Below are 16,482 nucleotides of genomic sequence, written 5' to 3' on the forward strand. Positions count from 1 at the left end.
ATTGATGGAAGGCGGTAACTACCAAGGTGGGCAACGGAGGGCAAGGCCAATCGCCGGGCCAGGAACAGGGCTCGAACGGGCCTCCATGCGCTAAGGATGCCGGGGCCCGGGGCTTAGCCTCATCGATGGCCCATGCAGCCCAGCTTGTGGGAACCCCCCAACTCCAGCTCGCGACTTCCACTACCCCTGAACTTCTCCAAGCTGTGAGGCGATCAGCGTGTCGTGACCGGGCTGCCTCCGCAATCTCCGCTTCTTTTAGCTTTTTCTGTCATCTTGATTCTTCGATTCAATGGCCGGCCGGTTTGTGCGCGTGTCGAAATATCGTAGGCGACCTTGGCCCTGCTCGCGTGCCCCCGCTTTGGCCGACGGAGACGGCGGCGCTGCACATGCAGACCGCAACACCGCAACACCGCGTCCGACTGTCGCTGACCGATCCTCTCACCAGGACATGTCTTTGGAAAGCCTACCAAGAAGGAGTTTTGCTACGACAACCTCCATATCAGCCGCAATGCCTGGGATACCAACCTGGTGAAGGTGCTGGACAGCCCCACCTTGTCGCATTCCTGAACCCACCGCTGACATTCCGTCCGTCATGTGTCAGGCGAACCCAGAGTACCTCGCAGTCAATTGGGAGGCAAGCGGTGGCGGCGCCTTTGCGGTCATCCCCTTGAACGAGCGCGGCAAGCTTCCCGACCAAATACCGCTGTTCCGCGGCCACACTGCCGCTGTGCTGGACACAGACTGGTTCGTGTGCCGCTCACAGTCGCCATGCCAACATCGACCTAATCGGCGTGCAGGAACCCATTCAACGACCGGATCATTGCGTCGGCATCCGACGATGGCAAGGTCTTCATCTGGGAGGTGCCTCAGGGTTTCACCCTCTACACGGATGCTGAGGAGGTTCCTGCTGTGTCACCCGTCAGCAGGCTGCCTGGCCACTCGAGGTGCGAAGTAGAGTATCTGCAGTGCTGTGCCGCTGTGCTCACAACCCCGTAGGAAGGTCGGACACGTTCTCTTTAACCCCGCAGCCGAGCACATCCTGGCTTCCTCGTCCGGGGACTTGACCCTCAAGCTCTGGGACATCAGCACTGGGCAGGCTGCCATCACGCTCAGACACCCGGAGATCGTGCAGAGTTTGTCGTGGAGCGCCAATGGCTCCATGCTAGTTACCACTTCCAGGGACAAGAAACTGCGAGTTTGGGATGTGCGTCAGGAGAAGCCGGTCCACGAATATCCGGGCCACGAAGGCGCCAAGAACAGCCGCGCAGTGTGGATGGGCGAACACAACCGCATCGCCACTACTGGTTTCTCGAGAATGAGCGAGCGCCAAATCGGTCTATGGGAGCCCGGCCGGAAAGACCCCATCGGCGGCTTCATCTCGATCGATTCCATCTCTGGTGTCTGCATGCCCTTCTGGGGTAAGCCTGCCCTTTCCCTGCCATCTGCGTGGCAATTGGCAATTACTGACAGTCCCCGTGACAGACGATGGGTCAAACTGTCTCTATCTTGCGGGCAAAGGGTAAGTTGGACTCTGCATTGCAGGCCTAGCGGCGTAAGACTCATTTGTTGTCTCAACAGCGATGGCAACATCCGCTACTACGAGTACGAAAACGACAAGTTCGAGTATTTGTCCGAGTACAAGTCGGCCGATCCCCAGCGCGGAATCGCCTTCCTGCCGCGACGTGGAATCAACGTCCACGAGAACGAGGTCATGAGAGCCTACAAGACCGTCAACGACACGTACATTGAGCCGATCTCATTCACCGTACCGCGCCGGGCCGAGACATTCCAGGCTGATATCTACCCTCCGGCCATCGGCCTCAAGCCAGCCATGTCTGCCAAGGAATGGTTGGACGGCAAGACGGCCGTTCCGCCCAAGATCGATCTCGAGAGCGTCTACGAGGGCACCGCGCCTGTCGAGGTCCCTGCCGATTACAAGCCCCCCACCGCTGCGCCAGCTCCTGCGCCCGCCCCCGCCGCAGCCCCGAAGAAGGAACCTGAGCCGGCCCCGGCTCCGGCCCCGGTCCGTGCGCCGGCGACGATGGCCGACCAGAAGAGCTCTATCTCCGCCATGGCCAACAAGTTCAAGGACGACGTGGAGGAAGAGGCGGACGATGACGCCGAGACGTCGAGCTTCGAGGAGATCGGCCGGCCGGCGCCTCGCACCACTGTTCCTGTCCGGACTGCTGCGAAGCCGCAGCCCGTGAACACGACCGCGCCGCCTGCGCAAGCAAAGCCCGCGTCGCCGGTCAAATCCCCACAGGCAACCAGCGCGCCTGTCGCCCGTGCTGCTCCAGCAGCTGCTCCGACAGCTGCTCCGGCGGCCGCCCCTCCAGCTGCTGCCGCGCCGTCTAGCCCGGCCGTGGAGGCATCGCTGGAGCAGATCAAGCAGCTCCTCGAGCAGCAGGCCCAGGTCATCAGCGCCCAGAACGACAAGCTCACGGCGCAGACCCAGATCATCACCCGCCTGGCCGCCGAGGTCGAGTCGCTCAAAAAGAGGGTCGGTGCGGGCACGCAGGACCAGAGCGAGCGGATCCGGCAGCTGGAGCTCGAGCTGGAGGCTGCCAGGTCTTGACGAGCGTGCAGTGGCTGTACTTGGTGGCCAGGACGGAAGAAGAGCCCTGGAGCCGGAGGGCTGCGCGGGGAGGCCGATGATGTTTATGAGCAACGGGCGGGTGTTCCAGGCGCGCTTTGGAGCGTCCCGCGTGTTATATGATATGGGTTATACAGGTCGGAAAATCCGCGTTTGCTTTCCTGGATAGGCAGCCGAATCAATACCCAGATTTTCCTACTTGGGCCTGTCGAGTGCCGCTGGGTCCGTGGACCCTTTTTGCACTTTCGCTGTACTGTACAATACATGTCATGAACCGCAATATATGTGCAAGGCACGCCACACTCGACACTGCATCGTACACACGATTGCTGCTCTACGACAGCCCCTGCCCCTCCTTCAAAGCTCATCAATCACCCTCTCCCTGCCTCTCGTCTCCTCCGCCTCCGCCTCCGCCTCCTCAGTTCCCCGATACGAACCGGGATAAATCCCCGTATCCCACACGACCAACCTCCCTCTCCGCCGCCAGTCCTCGTTGAACGGCCCGTTCCACGCCGACCACACCCTGCGCAGCCGCACGCCCATCCCTTTGCCGGGCCCGTCGAAAAAAGCCGTCAGCACCGGCTCGATGCCCTCAAACCCGACGATATACCGCGGCACCTCCTCCGCCGCCCCCTCCTCCTTCCCCCCGGCGCGCTTGCCGTCCTTCGTGGCGGGCCACATCTCCTCGGCGAGGAAACGCACTCCGTACCCGGGCCCCGGCCACGGCCCGCTGCCCTGGTCATCGCGCAGGTAGAAGCGGTCGGCCTCGTCGAGGTAGGCGGCGCGGGCGGCGGAGCCCGGGGCGGTGTGCAGCGGCGGCTCGCAGGTCAGGGCGCGGGCGCGCAGGGCCGGGTAGACGAGGTGCGAGCGCCAGGGGGTGGAGTGGCAGGGGGTGAGGAAGAGGGCGAACAGTTCGTGTGGTTGTTGTTGTTGTTGTTGGTCGGGCGGTTGGCTGGTCGCGGTCGCGGCGGCGGCGGCTTGGTTGTTATCGCCGGGGAGAGAGAGGGAATCCGGGTGTAGGCGCTCAAAGTCGGTGCGGAGGAAAGTGACCACGGAGAGGGAGGCGGGCTGGTGGAAGAGGGTGAGGTAGCCTGCGAGCAGCAGGTTGAGGGAAAGGATGTAGGCTAGAGTCAGTTTGCGGCGGAGGGTGACGGTGTCGGATTGCGAAGAAGAGGACACTGATGGTGGAGCTTCGGGGAAGGCTGGCGAGGTGGTGAAGAAAGATGCGATGTAGGGGGCTGCGAGGATGTGCAGAACGGGCAGCAGCGGGTAGATGAACCGGATTTCTTTATGGGAGATGAGTGAGAACACGGCGATCGTGGCGAGAGCGGCGAAGGTGAGGGTGCGAATAATGTTGGTTTGGAGGGTGGAAGAACCCTTAAGAGACGAGACTCCCTTGTAGAGTCCGACAAGGACGAAGGGGAGGAAGGTGGTGGTGAGAAGCGGAACACCCTGAGACAGGTAGAAATGCCAGGGCATGCGGCCGTAGAACACGGCGAGAGACTGTACCATGTTGAAGTACAGCCACTTGTAGGGCGGGAAGGTCCAGAAGCCGAAGTACAGGCGATCGGACACGAGGGAGACGGCGAGCACTGCGGCGCCGCACACCACGATTTCTCGGAGCAGCACCGTCATAGTTGCCATGTCCAGGGGCGATTTCCCAACGAGGCCCAATCGCGTCAGTGAGAGCCCGAGGACGACGAGCCAAATGAGCAGGTTGGTCGGTCGCAGCAACACAGCGATGGCTGCAAGCACGAGCGATATCCGGAGGCTGCCACCGAGTAAGCCCAGATCCATATCGACCAACAGCAGCAACTCACCTTATTACTCTCCCGCGCTGCTGCAAAGGCGCCACTTTGCTCGCCTTTGCATCGTTGAGAAGCTCCCACGGCCAGTAGCACAGGGCGGCTATGGTCAACGATGTCTCCAGTGAGTTGGAGAAGGTCCTGGTGGAGCAACACCACTGCCAGGGGCTGAGCACGGTCATCCACAGCTGAGCCGGGTCTTAGTCTTCTGAGCTGACGGAGAGACATGGGGGCAAGAACTGACGGCAGCCCACGGTGCGTTACTCTCCCGGCCATAGATGTCCATGGCGAGCTTCCAGGTGTAGAAGTCGCCGAGGCCGGCGAAGACGGACTGCAAAGCGCCAGGTAGAGCCACGAGCACGGTAGCCCTAAGCGGGATCAGATTCAGGGTGGTCATGAGGCCGTCTACAACCTTGTAGGCCAGCCCGAAGAGAGCCGGGTGCAGCGACGATCTGAGCTGGTGTTGCCATTCCTGCATTGGGGGGGATGGGGCAAGGATTGTCGCCATCAGCAACCGCGGCAGCCCCAACGCCAACAACTCGAGCACCTACCCAGGTCAGCCAGGCGCCACTGTTGCTGCCAAAGGCAATGCTCCATGCCGGTTCGAGCGCCTGAAAGTACTCGTCGGGCTGGAAGAAGGTGCGCACGCAGAGCGAGTTGATGAAGCGGAACACCAGCAGCAGGTTGAGCACGTCTTCGATTTCGGCCGCGATGACCTGGGGGTGCAGCGGCCTCGGGGTTCCTCTCGAAGCCGGCCGGGGTGCGCCGGCAGAGCTTTCAACAGAGCTTCCGGAAGGACCCACCAGACGCCGCTCGCGCAGGCCTTCGGCGGCCGGGCGGGATTCCATTGCCGCGGATAATTCGGCCGTGGGCGAGTTTGAGATCAAGCTTGTTCAATGGATGAGATGCACTTGGCAGCCAATTGAGTGGACATGGTGGCACAGGGGATGCACGCTAATGCATCCCCGCCTGCCGAGATTGGAGACTTCCGGCTCTACCCGCGGTGCGCCAGTGGCTAATCACCTGAGCGGTGGTTGGCCAGTCGGCGCCGCATGCGGCGCTGCCCCTGCCCCAACCCACCGGCACCGAGAAACCCCACCCGCTCGCCCCTTCCGTCTCCGGGCTCGCTTCTCGAATCTGCCTGGGAAAAAAAGGTTCACCACCGCGGACCCCAGATTCGGTACAAATACGGAATGCATGGACAGGATGCTTGGCACCTGGGGCCCTGTCCTTGTCATGTCCTCCCTTGCCTGCAGAATTGCCAGCCGGGCGCATATGAACACGCCACAGCAGGGACTGGGGGCCTCGGACTGTGTCGTTCCACGAGCGGGCAGCCGGGGCCGCTCAGCGTCGGCACACAGGGATGTCCAGGGATCTTGGGCCCCACGTGAGGCGGTTCGCCGCCATGTTTTTCATGACGCCGCTTCCACTTGCACTTAGGGGTATGGTGGCGTTTCACGCAATCCACTGGGACCAGGTTTCTCTTACACATCCAGCGAAGCCAGACCGACGTTGGGGCGCTGCATGCCTGTACTCGTTGTTTATAATCCCGTTTCGTCCGCCCGTCTCCATAGGCTCGTTGTGTTTCTCTCTATTTTCTCCAATAACACAGCGACCATCATCTCCGCCAGGCTCTAGTCAAATTGCTTCGTTTTCTGCAAATTGTTCTGGCCCGTTTCAACATCCCGGTCTACACTAAGGGAGTGATAGGCACCCGCCCAGCCGGATCTGCTCCCGCGTCACACAAGGTTATCAGACCCTTTGAGATCAGGTGGGGCACGATTGCAGCCTCCTCTACGAAATCTTGTACGGAACAATCTGTACTCCTATCAGCCCTTCCTTGTCGTCATATCAAGCATAGTTTTCCTGACTACCTTTTTAGTGATATATCGGAACAACACCCAAGTGACAACACTGCGACACAATGGCCCCCCACGCTGACAAGGACAACTCCCCCGTCCGCCCTGGCGCCGGCGCCGTCAAGGACCGGTACCACGCGGCGTCGACCAAGACTGCCATCGCTGCCGAGAACGAGTATGCCGCCCACAACTACCACCCGCTCCCCGTCGTGTTCGCCCGCGCCCAGGGGGTCCACGTCTGGGACCCGGAGGGCAAGCACTACCTTGACTTCCTCTCGGCCTACAGCGCCGTCAACCAGGGCCACTGCCACCCAGAGCTGATCAAGGCCCTCACCGAACAGGCCGGCCGGTTGACGCTGAGCTCGCGCGCCTTCCACAACGACGTGTTCCCCGTCTGGGCCGAGAAGGTCCGCAACATGTTCGGCTACGACATGGTGCTGCCCATGAACACGGGCGCCGAGGCCGTCGAGACGGCCATCAAGATCGCCCGCAAGTGGGCCTACAAGGTGAAGGGCGTCGCTCCGGGTCGCGCTCTCGTCTTCAGTGCCGCCGACAACTTCCACGGCCGGACGGTGAGTTGTTGAGATCTCTCATGGGTTCTTCCCGTTGTCTTTCCATAAAACACCAGACCCATTAATCACACCCCTGCCTCTTTTAAACATCTAGATGACAGCCGTCTCCCTGTCGTTGGATCCCGAGTCCCGTGACAACTACGGGCCCTACCTGCCGAACGTCGGCGCCGTCAACCCCACCACGGGCGCCCAGATCCGGTACAACAACGTCGCCGACCTCGAAGCCGTGCTGGAAGCCCACGGGCGCGACACGGCCGCCTTTATCGTGGAGCCGATCCAAGGCGAGGCCGGCGTGGTCGTGCCGGACGACGACTACCTCGCCAAGGCGCACGCGCTGTGCAAGAAGTACAACGTGCTGCTGATCTGCGACGAGATCCAGACGGGCATCGCCCGCACCGGCCGCATGCTCTGCTCCGAGTGGGCCGGCATCCGGCCCGACATGGTCACGCTCGGCAAGGCCATCTCGGGCGGCATGTACCCCGTCAGCTGCGTGCTGGCCAACCGCGACGTCATGGGCGTCGTCGAGCCCGGCACGCACGGGTCCACCTACGGCGGCAACCCGCTCGGCTGCGCCGTGTCCATCCGCGCGCTCGAGCTGGTCGAGGAGGAGCGCCTCGCCGAGAAGGCCGACCGGCTCGGCCGCCTGTTCCGCGAAGGCGTCGAGGCCTTCCGCTCGCCCGCCGTGCAGACCGTGCGCGGCAAGGGCCTGCTCAACGCCGTGGTGATCGACGAGAGCAAGGCCGGCGGGCGGACCGCCTGGGATCTGTGCCTGCTGCTGAAGGAGAAGGGCGTGCTGGTGAGTTGTCTCCGGGCCCGGCTGGCTGGCTGTGAAGCAAAAGAAGGGCGCGGAAAAGGGAATGTTATCTCATATATACTGACCGACGCGGCTAGGCTAAACCCACGCATGGCAACATCATCCGGTTTGCGCCGCCCCTGGTCATCACGGAGGAGGAGCTTCGGGGTGCCATCAAGACGATTGGCGAGGCGTTAGCGGAGTTGCCGACGGCTGAGAAGACCGAGGGTCACTGAATGTGAGGCTTGCTCGGCGTCGGCGGAATGGATGAGAGCGGGAAACAAAGCGGGTTGAGGAGCGGCTGAGCCCACCCCGTAGGGCCGCTCGAGGCTGCTGGATGGCGCCGCAGAGATATTCTCCTTTTTCTTGATACCACGTCGGACATAAAGCGTGACGGATGGGTTGGATCAGGATTACGGATCCGAAATGCATCTGGGTGGGATCTGACTTGGCGTTGGATATTGGGAGTGGGACTGGGATATCCACAGCCCAAACAACTTCCCGTTGCTTGCCCTGTAGACGACGGATAGTTGGAGGAGGGAGAGCTAGAACTATCCCGGCACGCCGATCATGATAGAAAAGCAGCCTTCTGTTGAGAAAAAGCGGGCTTCTCCGCTGCGATTCTCCTGAAATAGATATGATTCTCGTAACTCATTCACACCGTTGTCCTTACTGCGGTTGCGAGCAAAAGTTTCTGCCCCTTGTCGGGTACCGACCAGGATCAGCTTCCCGTAAGTTACGGTCAAATTCTCAGCAAGATCGCAGTGCAAAGTCATGTTTTGGCTCCACAAAACACGCTCATCCCCTGTAAATGCCCCCGGTTAGAACCCAGCAAGGGGCAGTAACTTACCCATCACACCACAGTAACGCTGTAGTGTTGCTATGATGCCTGATTAAACCCGGGTTGGGTGGTGTGAGCATCAGAAACTCAGGTAAAATACGGCAGTCACACCTTGGGCGAGTGTGGTTGTCGGCGGCTGTTGGGCGTTGCCCCTTTCCATCGCTGCAACTCACTCCGGATCGTCCTTCAAAGAGGCTGCGCAAGGTCGCAGCTGTCACATACGGCCATAGACAGTAGAAAGCTCGGGATCCCGTCCGCTCTCCCTTAGATAAGCTACTGATCGCAGGATTAGTACTCAGGTCGGTGACGACTGGGGAATCCCCTGTGCTGTATGTTTTTGTCCTTTTCTGTATCTGTTTTTCCGCCTCCACTCCCCCACTTGCCTGCCCCGTTGCCCCTTTTCCCCTGTAAGTATGGGCTAGGACATGGTGAATTGCTTGGAGAGGTCTGGAGAAGCAGGAGCGTGCACCAGGAGCCTATGCAGGGCTAGTCGGACAGTCATGCCCCGAGGGCAGCAACTTATCCGGTGTCGAAAGCGAGAAGTATCCCCAAGCTAGTTACTCGTAGTCGTCCAGTTCGTTCTCCCTCAAAAATTCGTGCAATAGCTCGCCGACCTTCCTGTTGTCCATATCCGCAAACGCGATGTGGGTACTCCCCTTCAGGCCCTTGTCCTTCGCCAGCAAGACGACCTCGGCATTCCCGCCGTACTTGTTGATCAACGCCGCCGCCTGCCTCGACTGGTTGAGGAAGATGAAACTCTCATCCCTGTGGTCTCCCCACACAAACTGGATGGCGGGAATTCTGGCAAGCTTCTTGAAGTCTTCGAGCGGAACGAGGATCGGGCCAAAGGGGTTCGCCCCGGCGCCGCGCTTGACGCCCGCGTCGTCCGGGAAGACGAAGCCGAAGCTCTCGTAGCAGACGATGGCTTTGATGTTGGTCGTGTTGCTCTTCACAGCCGTCAGCTGGGCGCGCAGCCCGGCCGCCGAGTTGGTGAGGTAGACGATGTCGGTGCCGAGCTTGCCCGAGTCGGCCGCGACGGCCGCGGCGTCCGTCTCGAGGTTGACGCTCGCCTCCGAGTCGTACTCGACGTACCGCGAGCTCGTGGCCTGCTGCCAGGCCTCCTCGCTCTCCGTCGGGAACTGCACGCCCGGCCACCACTGCTTGAACGCCGGGCCGAAGTTCCACGCGACGAAGTTGGCCTGGTCCCGGTAGTCGGGCACGTAGAACGTCGCGTTGCAGGCCCAGTTGGCCCGCCCGACTCGCGGCCCCTCCCAGAGGTAGACCGGATAGTCGGCGCGGAGGAACATGTCCTTGAAGCCCTCGCCGCCGTCCCAGCGGTTCTGGAACGTCTGCGTGCTGGAGCTGTGCCACATGACTAGGCTCGTCTTGCGCGGGGTCCACGGCGTGAAATATTCTACGTAGCCGTGATCGCACGACAGCGTCATGTTGGGGTTGAGAGGACTCTGGATGACCTTGCCGCCTATCGTGAAGCCGCCGGACTCGCGGAGGATGATGGGCTTTCTGTGACCAGCATCTTTGGCGTCTGTTTGAATTGCTAGCCCTGCGAGTTGTAGACTCAAGAGGAAACGCACGCCCAGAAGGTTGAACATGCCGTTCTAAGACGAGGTTCTGAAAACGCGGGGGTAGAATGCTTTGATGGACGGTATCCATATCGACAAGAAACCCGTCACAGCATATTGACCTGGTGGTGGGCTATACTTATGCATTTTCTCCCTTCCCCGCGGAAGAGTGAATATCAAGGGCAAACTCAGCCGTTCCGCGGGAACAACGGCTGTTGGCGTTGGCTATACAAGTCTGCCGATGCCTGAAGAATAATGGCCAAAGCGGAGGGGGGATAGAGCGCGGGTGGCGGACGGCGGGGGCTTTTGCCAAATTGCCCACGGGAGAATAGGTGGTTACGGTTTAGATGGCGTCTGTGTAAGGGCAATATGTCTAGCCAGGTTTCCGGAAGCCAAGCCGCTGAGCTACGCGTCAGAGGAAGCTGCATACCGCTGTCGAGTACCTGTGAACCATGGTGATCTTTTCCTCCGTTGCGTCCTGCGGCCCTCTCGTTGCTGCCCTTCGTTGTCGCTGTTCTCGAGATTGAACAAGTCAACACGGTGATTGGGACTTTGCCAGATGCCGAGTCACATCGCTCGCCTGGGCTGCATGTCAATCTTGTCCCCAGCGACCATTCAAGGGCCTCGTCATAGCTTGTCCAGGATGAGCCACGGCTAACAAGGCAAGGGAGAGGCACGGCCTCTGTGCCAAGGCGTTGCGGGCGTGGAACGGGGAATTGGCCGGGTTCAGCACCTCCAAGTCTCTGTCTAGATAGTGTCTATTTATTGAGGTACCGTCGCCTAGCCCAGTCGGTGTTCTGAGCTAGGAATGTTCGAATGTTCCCGTCGGCCTAGGGCTACATTCAAAGGCACGGCTAGCCCGCCACGGCCTCGTGAATCGAGTTATGATGTCGGCTTTGAAAAACAAAGAGCCGCACATGAGCCTAGCGATATGTGCATCCGCTGATCCTCGACGACGGGAGAAGTGAAAGCCATAATACTGATTGATGCGGTGGCACGCAAAAGTAGTATGCAGATACAATGGTAGAATGAGTGATGATGGATTCAAAGTGGGGAGGCTCCTACCACTGCTAAGATATTCCTAGCCGTGTGTATGTAGGGCGCATAGGCCATGCAGGGCAAACCCTGTATAGAGTAACCCTAACCTAGAGCCTAACCCAGATAGGGTCATTATCTATTTATATATACAGGAGCATCCGGTATCAAGTGCCGGGCTATAAGAAAAAATAGCAGTGCCCTCACTACGTTGATCGTTATATTGATCCTCCTTCCCAATCCGGTAATTCACTCCTCCTGAACATCCTCCTTACAGGCGCGTGTACTACGCTATACATTCAGAGCCGGACCGGCTACTACAATAGTTGAACGCATTGGCGAAGGCGGCTCTGGAATATACTGAACTGGTATAGGTATCTCTCTAGGCAATACAAGTTATAGCGCTATAGGTTATAGCGCCGTCATATACTTAACCAAGGCCTTCGGCGTAGGTTCCTCCTTGGGCGTGCTAGGCCACGGTGCTACGGTCTATAGCGCTAAGGGCTGCTCAGTCTAGGCTACCGGAGTAGGCACCTCCTATAAGGAGGTCTTCGTCGATAGGCTAGCTACTGCTAGGTCCTTCCAAAGGCGGCCGCGTAGGCGTTTGGTAGGTGCTATGGCGCCTACAGCCTTCTCCGTAGCCTTGTTGGTAGCCTTGTCGGTAGCCTCTATATTCTTCTAAGGTCGACCTCAAGGGCGTTTAGCGGGCGGTATAGCATCCTCCTTTTTCTATATAGTACCTATAGGCGGATCGATACCTAGGCGCTTCTAGTATTCTTCTACAATCTTAGGTGTATACTATATATCGTATAGCGATTTCTAAGCGTTGTAGTAGGCGCCTAGGTTCTTCTATTAGATTAAATATTTAATCTAGGTGCCTATAATAGAGTACTTAAGAATATACTCTACTTTGTAGTTATCGTTAAACTTATAATCTTCCAACTAATCGGAGGCCTAGGAATCTTCTATTAGGCTAGCCTCTAGTTCGATATAGCTATATAGATCTTCTTTTAATAGCGTAGGCGAGAGGTGCTCTATAGAGATAACTAGGTAGATTCCTATATAGCTTAGAAGATCGAGTTCATAAGCTAGACGGCCAATATAGCGTTTAATAGAGAATAGTCTAGTACATTGTTATAACAACTTCTAAAGTAGGTTGCTAGGCAAGTAGTAACCGTAGTAGAGCCGAAGGTAAACCTTATTGCTAACGTCGAATTCGACTTAACAATAGCGGCTATTGTAGTAGCGTTTAGCTTATATAATAGCGAAATCTATTGCTAATTGTACTTTGTAATATAGATCCTCTTATAGAATAGGCAAGTCTACCAAAGTAGCTACGCCTAGATTAGCTACAATTACGTTGAGCGGTCTTTACAGTTTGAATCTATACAACTGCTTATATAGCGATAAACAGATAGGAGCTAAATAGGCGCTATTAAGGTTCTATTGCAATAGAGGGATAATATCGATCTAGTTGCTAGTCGAGAACTCGAAAGTATAGAAATATAGGGCGATTTCTATAGTCTAATTCTTATACTCTACTAGACTATTTACCTATAGATAATATATAGTCGTTATTAGTAGCTTAGTGCCCTAATACTCCTATATACTAGTCTAGAGGTCTAATATAAACTTATAGTTGTAATCTGAAATGATAGCAAATAGTATGCCCTAGTCTAATAGGAGCAGTTGGCATATAAAGATATAGCCCTAATCCTTTATAGAGTATTTGCCGTTGCCTAGTAATAGGAGGGTCCATTTACTGCTCTTATACAACACGGTTATTAGAGCGTCAAAGCTGTTGTAGCCTTCTAGTTGCTAGGAAGTACCCTTTGATAATACACTTGGGAGGCCTATAATAAAGTCAATTGCAATGATTTGTATTAGCAATATATCACTTAGTCAAATTAGCTAGTATTCACTAATTAGCTTCTATCGATCTATAGCATTAAGATAATATAATAGGCAGTGTACAATATACTTCTTAACTTCGTAGGTTTTATTAATTATAGAAATGCTATATAAATCGTAGAGTATATATTCTACTCTAAAGTAGTGCTTAGTATTATATACTAGGCTAAGAACTTCCTTAATTATATTAAATGGTATATAGAGAAGGCGTATACTATATAGCTAAATGTTGTAAATTAGGCTATCGATTATTGTAAAAGGTAGCCTAGGGCGCGAGAAAACACTACTGCCCTTAGCGGTAGCAGTATCGCTATAGGTAAGATCCTTAATAATAGCCTTATATTTAGAATCTTCCTGTAACGTGCTGGCCTTGTAGCGTTCTGCAGACAAGCGTACGATGTTCTATTCAACTACCTTAAGGAAGGAAAAAGGAGAAGTACAAGCTGCGGTCCCTACGCGTAGAGTTTTTCAGGGGCTCGCGAAGTGGGTTTGGACCAACGTTATTCTAGGCGCGAGGCGAGCCTGCTATAGGTCCGTCCTAGGGCCACTATAGATCCGTCCCAGGGCCGCCACGGATCCTAGGCGTAGCCCTATATACCTAGCCTAGGTATAGCCTAGTCTATAATATACCCCCCCTGCCTTGTTGGGTAGCTGAATTGGAGTATATATAACGTCGTATCGAGTATAGTTCGGGTCTAGCGCGACGCTAGTTGTAATAGACGCTAGTACCTACTATCTAGTTGTATAGTGTCTACCTCGCTATTAGGGTAGTCTAGCGTAGTTGCCTGTTGAGGCTTTGCCGCTCGTAGCCGTCCTATTGCCTAGGCTCGAGTTATTTGTTTATATCGCTTAGCAAGCCGCTAATTAGCCCTTCCTTGCTTTATACATTTATATATTGCAACTACATTGTACCAAGTGTACTTACTAATTATATACGATCTAACCTTGCCTACTGTCATTTAAACCCCTTCTCCTATACAACTTGACTTTTTTATATTTTCTTCCTATACCTAATATACGCCTCCCCTTCCTCCCCTACGATCCGTTCTTCCCCCTTTTCGTATAGTAATATCGTTCTCCCCGTTCCGCCTTATATACGTTTCTTTTCTTTTACGCTCCTACTTCGTGTTTGTCTATACCTTCGAGTATACTACTTGTTACCGCCTTAGCTTCTATAAGAGTCTCTTCGTCCTCCTCTTCGATAGTAATATAGTTCTAAAACTTATTTGCTATATTTGTATATAGGAATATTAAAATATTAGTTGCTACTATTGCTTTTAGAAGTAATAGTATAGACTATTATCCTAGTAGCGATAATAATGAAGACTATAATATAAGTGCTTCTAAGACGACTCTGCTATAGACTTAAGTTGTTTGTTAACTACGACGTTATAGAACCGAAATAATCGCTAGAAGAACAATAAGCTATCGATTAGTAGGTTCGTTGTCGAAGGAGACTCTAACAACGAAGAAAACGAACTGCTCCCTAACAAAGGAGAGTTCTATATATAGTGTATCGCTCGCCTTCTTAGTGGCACTAAGGTCGAATACACCCCTAGTCGTAGTAAATCCTATAAGGAATGTTGGAAGGCCTATGCTATATGCAAGTAGGACTCTGTATTGTAGATAACAAACCCCCACTCAGCTAGCACTGCTCTCTCTGTCCACTACTAAGCGGACCCTAACTTGTACTATCCCCTGGACCCTAGTCGCCTCTCCTACTACGCTGAGCCACTATAGGGCTTTAGTGCCCTATAATCCGCCTACCTCCTCCCTAGACTACTCCGCCTAGCTAGCCGCCTATCTAACTTATTGCTTAATAAACAACGAGGAAGCCTACTAGCGTAATATACACTATCTAGTCGACGCTATTACAATAGTCGTTAATATTAACAACTGTCTTGTCGACTACGTTTTAAACTCGCTATAATCTAGCCCCTCTCTATAAGGCGGCTATAGTACAACTCCTACTAGGTGCGATATTACCCTAGTTCCCTTCGTCCTATATCCCTAGCGCTATCTATCCTCTCCCCTTAAGAACCTTACCTATATCCCTTAGAAGTACGTTGATCCCCTACCTTAGACCCCTAGTAGGTCCAATAGATAGCTAATTATAGAGGTGCTCTTGTCGCTTAATAAGAATATCGAGCACCTACCTACTAGCGATATAGTGCTATCCAAAGATAAAGAGGCTATAAAGTAGGGCTAGAGACGGCTCTATCCCCTACTATAGCTCTACTCCTACTTTATCCTACGCCTCGACCTATTATCGAACTAACCTATCGACTAGAGCAGTTATAGTAACTTTAATATCTGCCTCCGCCCTACCTCGGAGATCCTAAAGTAGATAATACGTCGATCGCTAACCCCGCCTCCCTTTAGCTTATACCTAGGTATCCTATAGTATTGTAGAATTGACGCTAGGGTAAGGCTAGAGGACTATCTATATCTAAGGAAGGAGACCTAGTTAGCGTATTAGAGCCTCTCTATACTTATATTTTTCTTATCGTTCTTTTGTAATAAGGCTATAGCTAGATATATTAGGGTAACTATATACCTAGTGGTACTATTGAGCTATATTCGTTTTATCGTTGTCGTTTCTTATAGGGTAGTCTATATATAAACATTGTATTTTCCCTTCCTCCTTTAGTTCGACGCTAGCCTATCGTTGTATCGTATATCTCCCTATTCCCATTTAAACTTGTCAAGTATAGTAGTATCTAAGAAGTTCTCTAGAGGCTCCTACATTAGTTTATTATAACCTATCTATTTAACGTATATATCGTAGTTGTTTCCCTTCCCTTTAGCGTTCTAAGCTTTAAGGATTACTTCTACTCTATACTTCTACTAAAGAATACCCTTCTTCGATATAACCTATATAGGGTCTAGCTATTTATCTATAACTTTCTACGAAGGGAGTGGATTAGAGGCTACTCGCTCGACTAGATTAATATAGAAGGTTGAGTATAGACCATTTAGTATATTAAGCATTATTGTCAAAGGGGTAGATACTATAACCACCTTATACTTAGTATTTAGCTAGTTGAGTTTTTTACTAGGGTAGTTCGTCTTTATATTGTATAGAGAGAGCTATACCTCGTCCCCTACCTTAAACCTCTTAGCTAGGCGGCGAGAACAGTTCGTATTCGCCTACTACCGCTACTATATATATACGATAGCTACTTAGGTCTACTCTATTCCCTCCTTTAGATAGCGGAGGAACCTAGTAGTATAGCCCTCTAAGGTCGCTATAAACGCTATTAGGATCGTAATAAGTTGTATAGAGCTTATATCGAACCTATAAAGAAGATAGTTCGGGCTTACCCTAGTTATAGACAAGTCCCTATTGTTAAATGTAAATTGGTAAGCTAGGAAGTATTTAGGCTAGTTGTACTACGTAAAGGAGACGAAGATCCGAAAGATAGCCTATACCTCTTAGTTGACCTACTCTATTCCCCTATTCGTCTAAAGATAATAAGAAGTCGATAGAAGC

General features: G+C 53.9%; 5 protein-coding genes across 5 annotated transcripts; 2 read left to right on the forward strand and 3 right to left on the reverse strand.

Annotated features, from left to right (window-relative positions):
- Window positions 1–148: 148 nt before the first annotated feature.
- Window positions 149–2,763, forward strand: THITE_2120258 (uncharacterized protein). Its single transcript, XM_003655895.1, has 7 exons — window positions 149–323; window positions 446–534; window positions 602–744; window positions 798–944; window positions 997–1,418; window positions 1,483–1,519; window positions 1,579–2,763. Exons 1-7 carry the CDS (start codon window positions 290–292, stop codon window positions 2,573–2,575), a joined length of 1,869 nt encoding a protein of 622 aa, XP_003655943.1. The 5' UTR covers window positions 149–289; the 3' UTR covers window positions 2,576–2,763.
- On the reverse strand, window positions 2,754–5,246 carry THITE_2080789 (glycosyltransferase family 22 protein; the record flags this gene model as incomplete). The annotated part of the gene is made up of 4 exons (XM_003655896.1): window positions 2,754–4,364; window positions 4,414–4,556; window positions 4,643–4,870; window positions 4,950–5,246. The coding sequence occupies 4 exons, from the start codon at window positions 5,244–5,246 to the stop codon at window positions 2,951–2,953; spliced, it is 2,082 nt and encodes a 693-aa protein (XP_003655944.1). The 3' UTR covers window positions 2,754–2,950.
- An 822-nt stretch (window positions 5,247–6,068) lies between these two features.
- On the forward strand, window positions 6,069–8,016 carry THITE_2120262 (uncharacterized protein). Its single transcript, XM_003655897.1, has 4 exons — window positions 6,069–6,204; window positions 6,281–6,829; window positions 6,924–7,625; window positions 7,721–8,016. Exons 2-4 carry the CDS (start codon window positions 6,323–6,325, stop codon window positions 7,856–7,858), a joined length of 1,347 nt encoding a protein of 448 aa, XP_003655945.1. The 5' UTR covers window positions 6,069–6,204; window positions 6,281–6,322; the 3' UTR covers window positions 7,859–8,016.
- A 452-nt stretch (window positions 8,017–8,468) lies between these two features.
- Window positions 8,469–8,810, reverse strand: THITE_43485 (uncharacterized protein; the record flags this gene model as incomplete). The annotated part of the gene is made up of 1 exon (XM_003655898.1): window positions 8,469–8,810. A coding segment is annotated over one exon (342 nt), but the record flags the coding sequence as incomplete, so codon positions are not given.
- A 210-nt stretch (window positions 8,811–9,020) lies between these two features.
- THITE_2146577 (uncharacterized protein) lies at window positions 9,021–10,073 on the reverse strand (the record flags this gene model as incomplete). Its single annotated transcript, XM_003655899.1, has 1 exon — window positions 9,021–10,073. The coding sequence occupies one exon, from the start codon at window positions 10,071–10,073 to the stop codon at window positions 9,021–9,023; it is 1,053 nt and encodes a 350-aa protein (XP_003655947.1).
- Window positions 10,074–16,482: the final 6,409 nt, after the last annotated feature.

The sequence above is a fragment of the Thermothielavioides terrestris genome, chromosome 4 (assembly GCF_000226115.1).
Source record: "Thermothielavioides terrestris NRRL 8126 chromosome 4, complete sequence".
NCBI classification, from domain to species: Eukaryota; Fungi; Ascomycota; class Sordariomycetes; order Sordariales; family Chaetomiaceae; genus Thermothielavioides; species Thermothielavioides terrestris.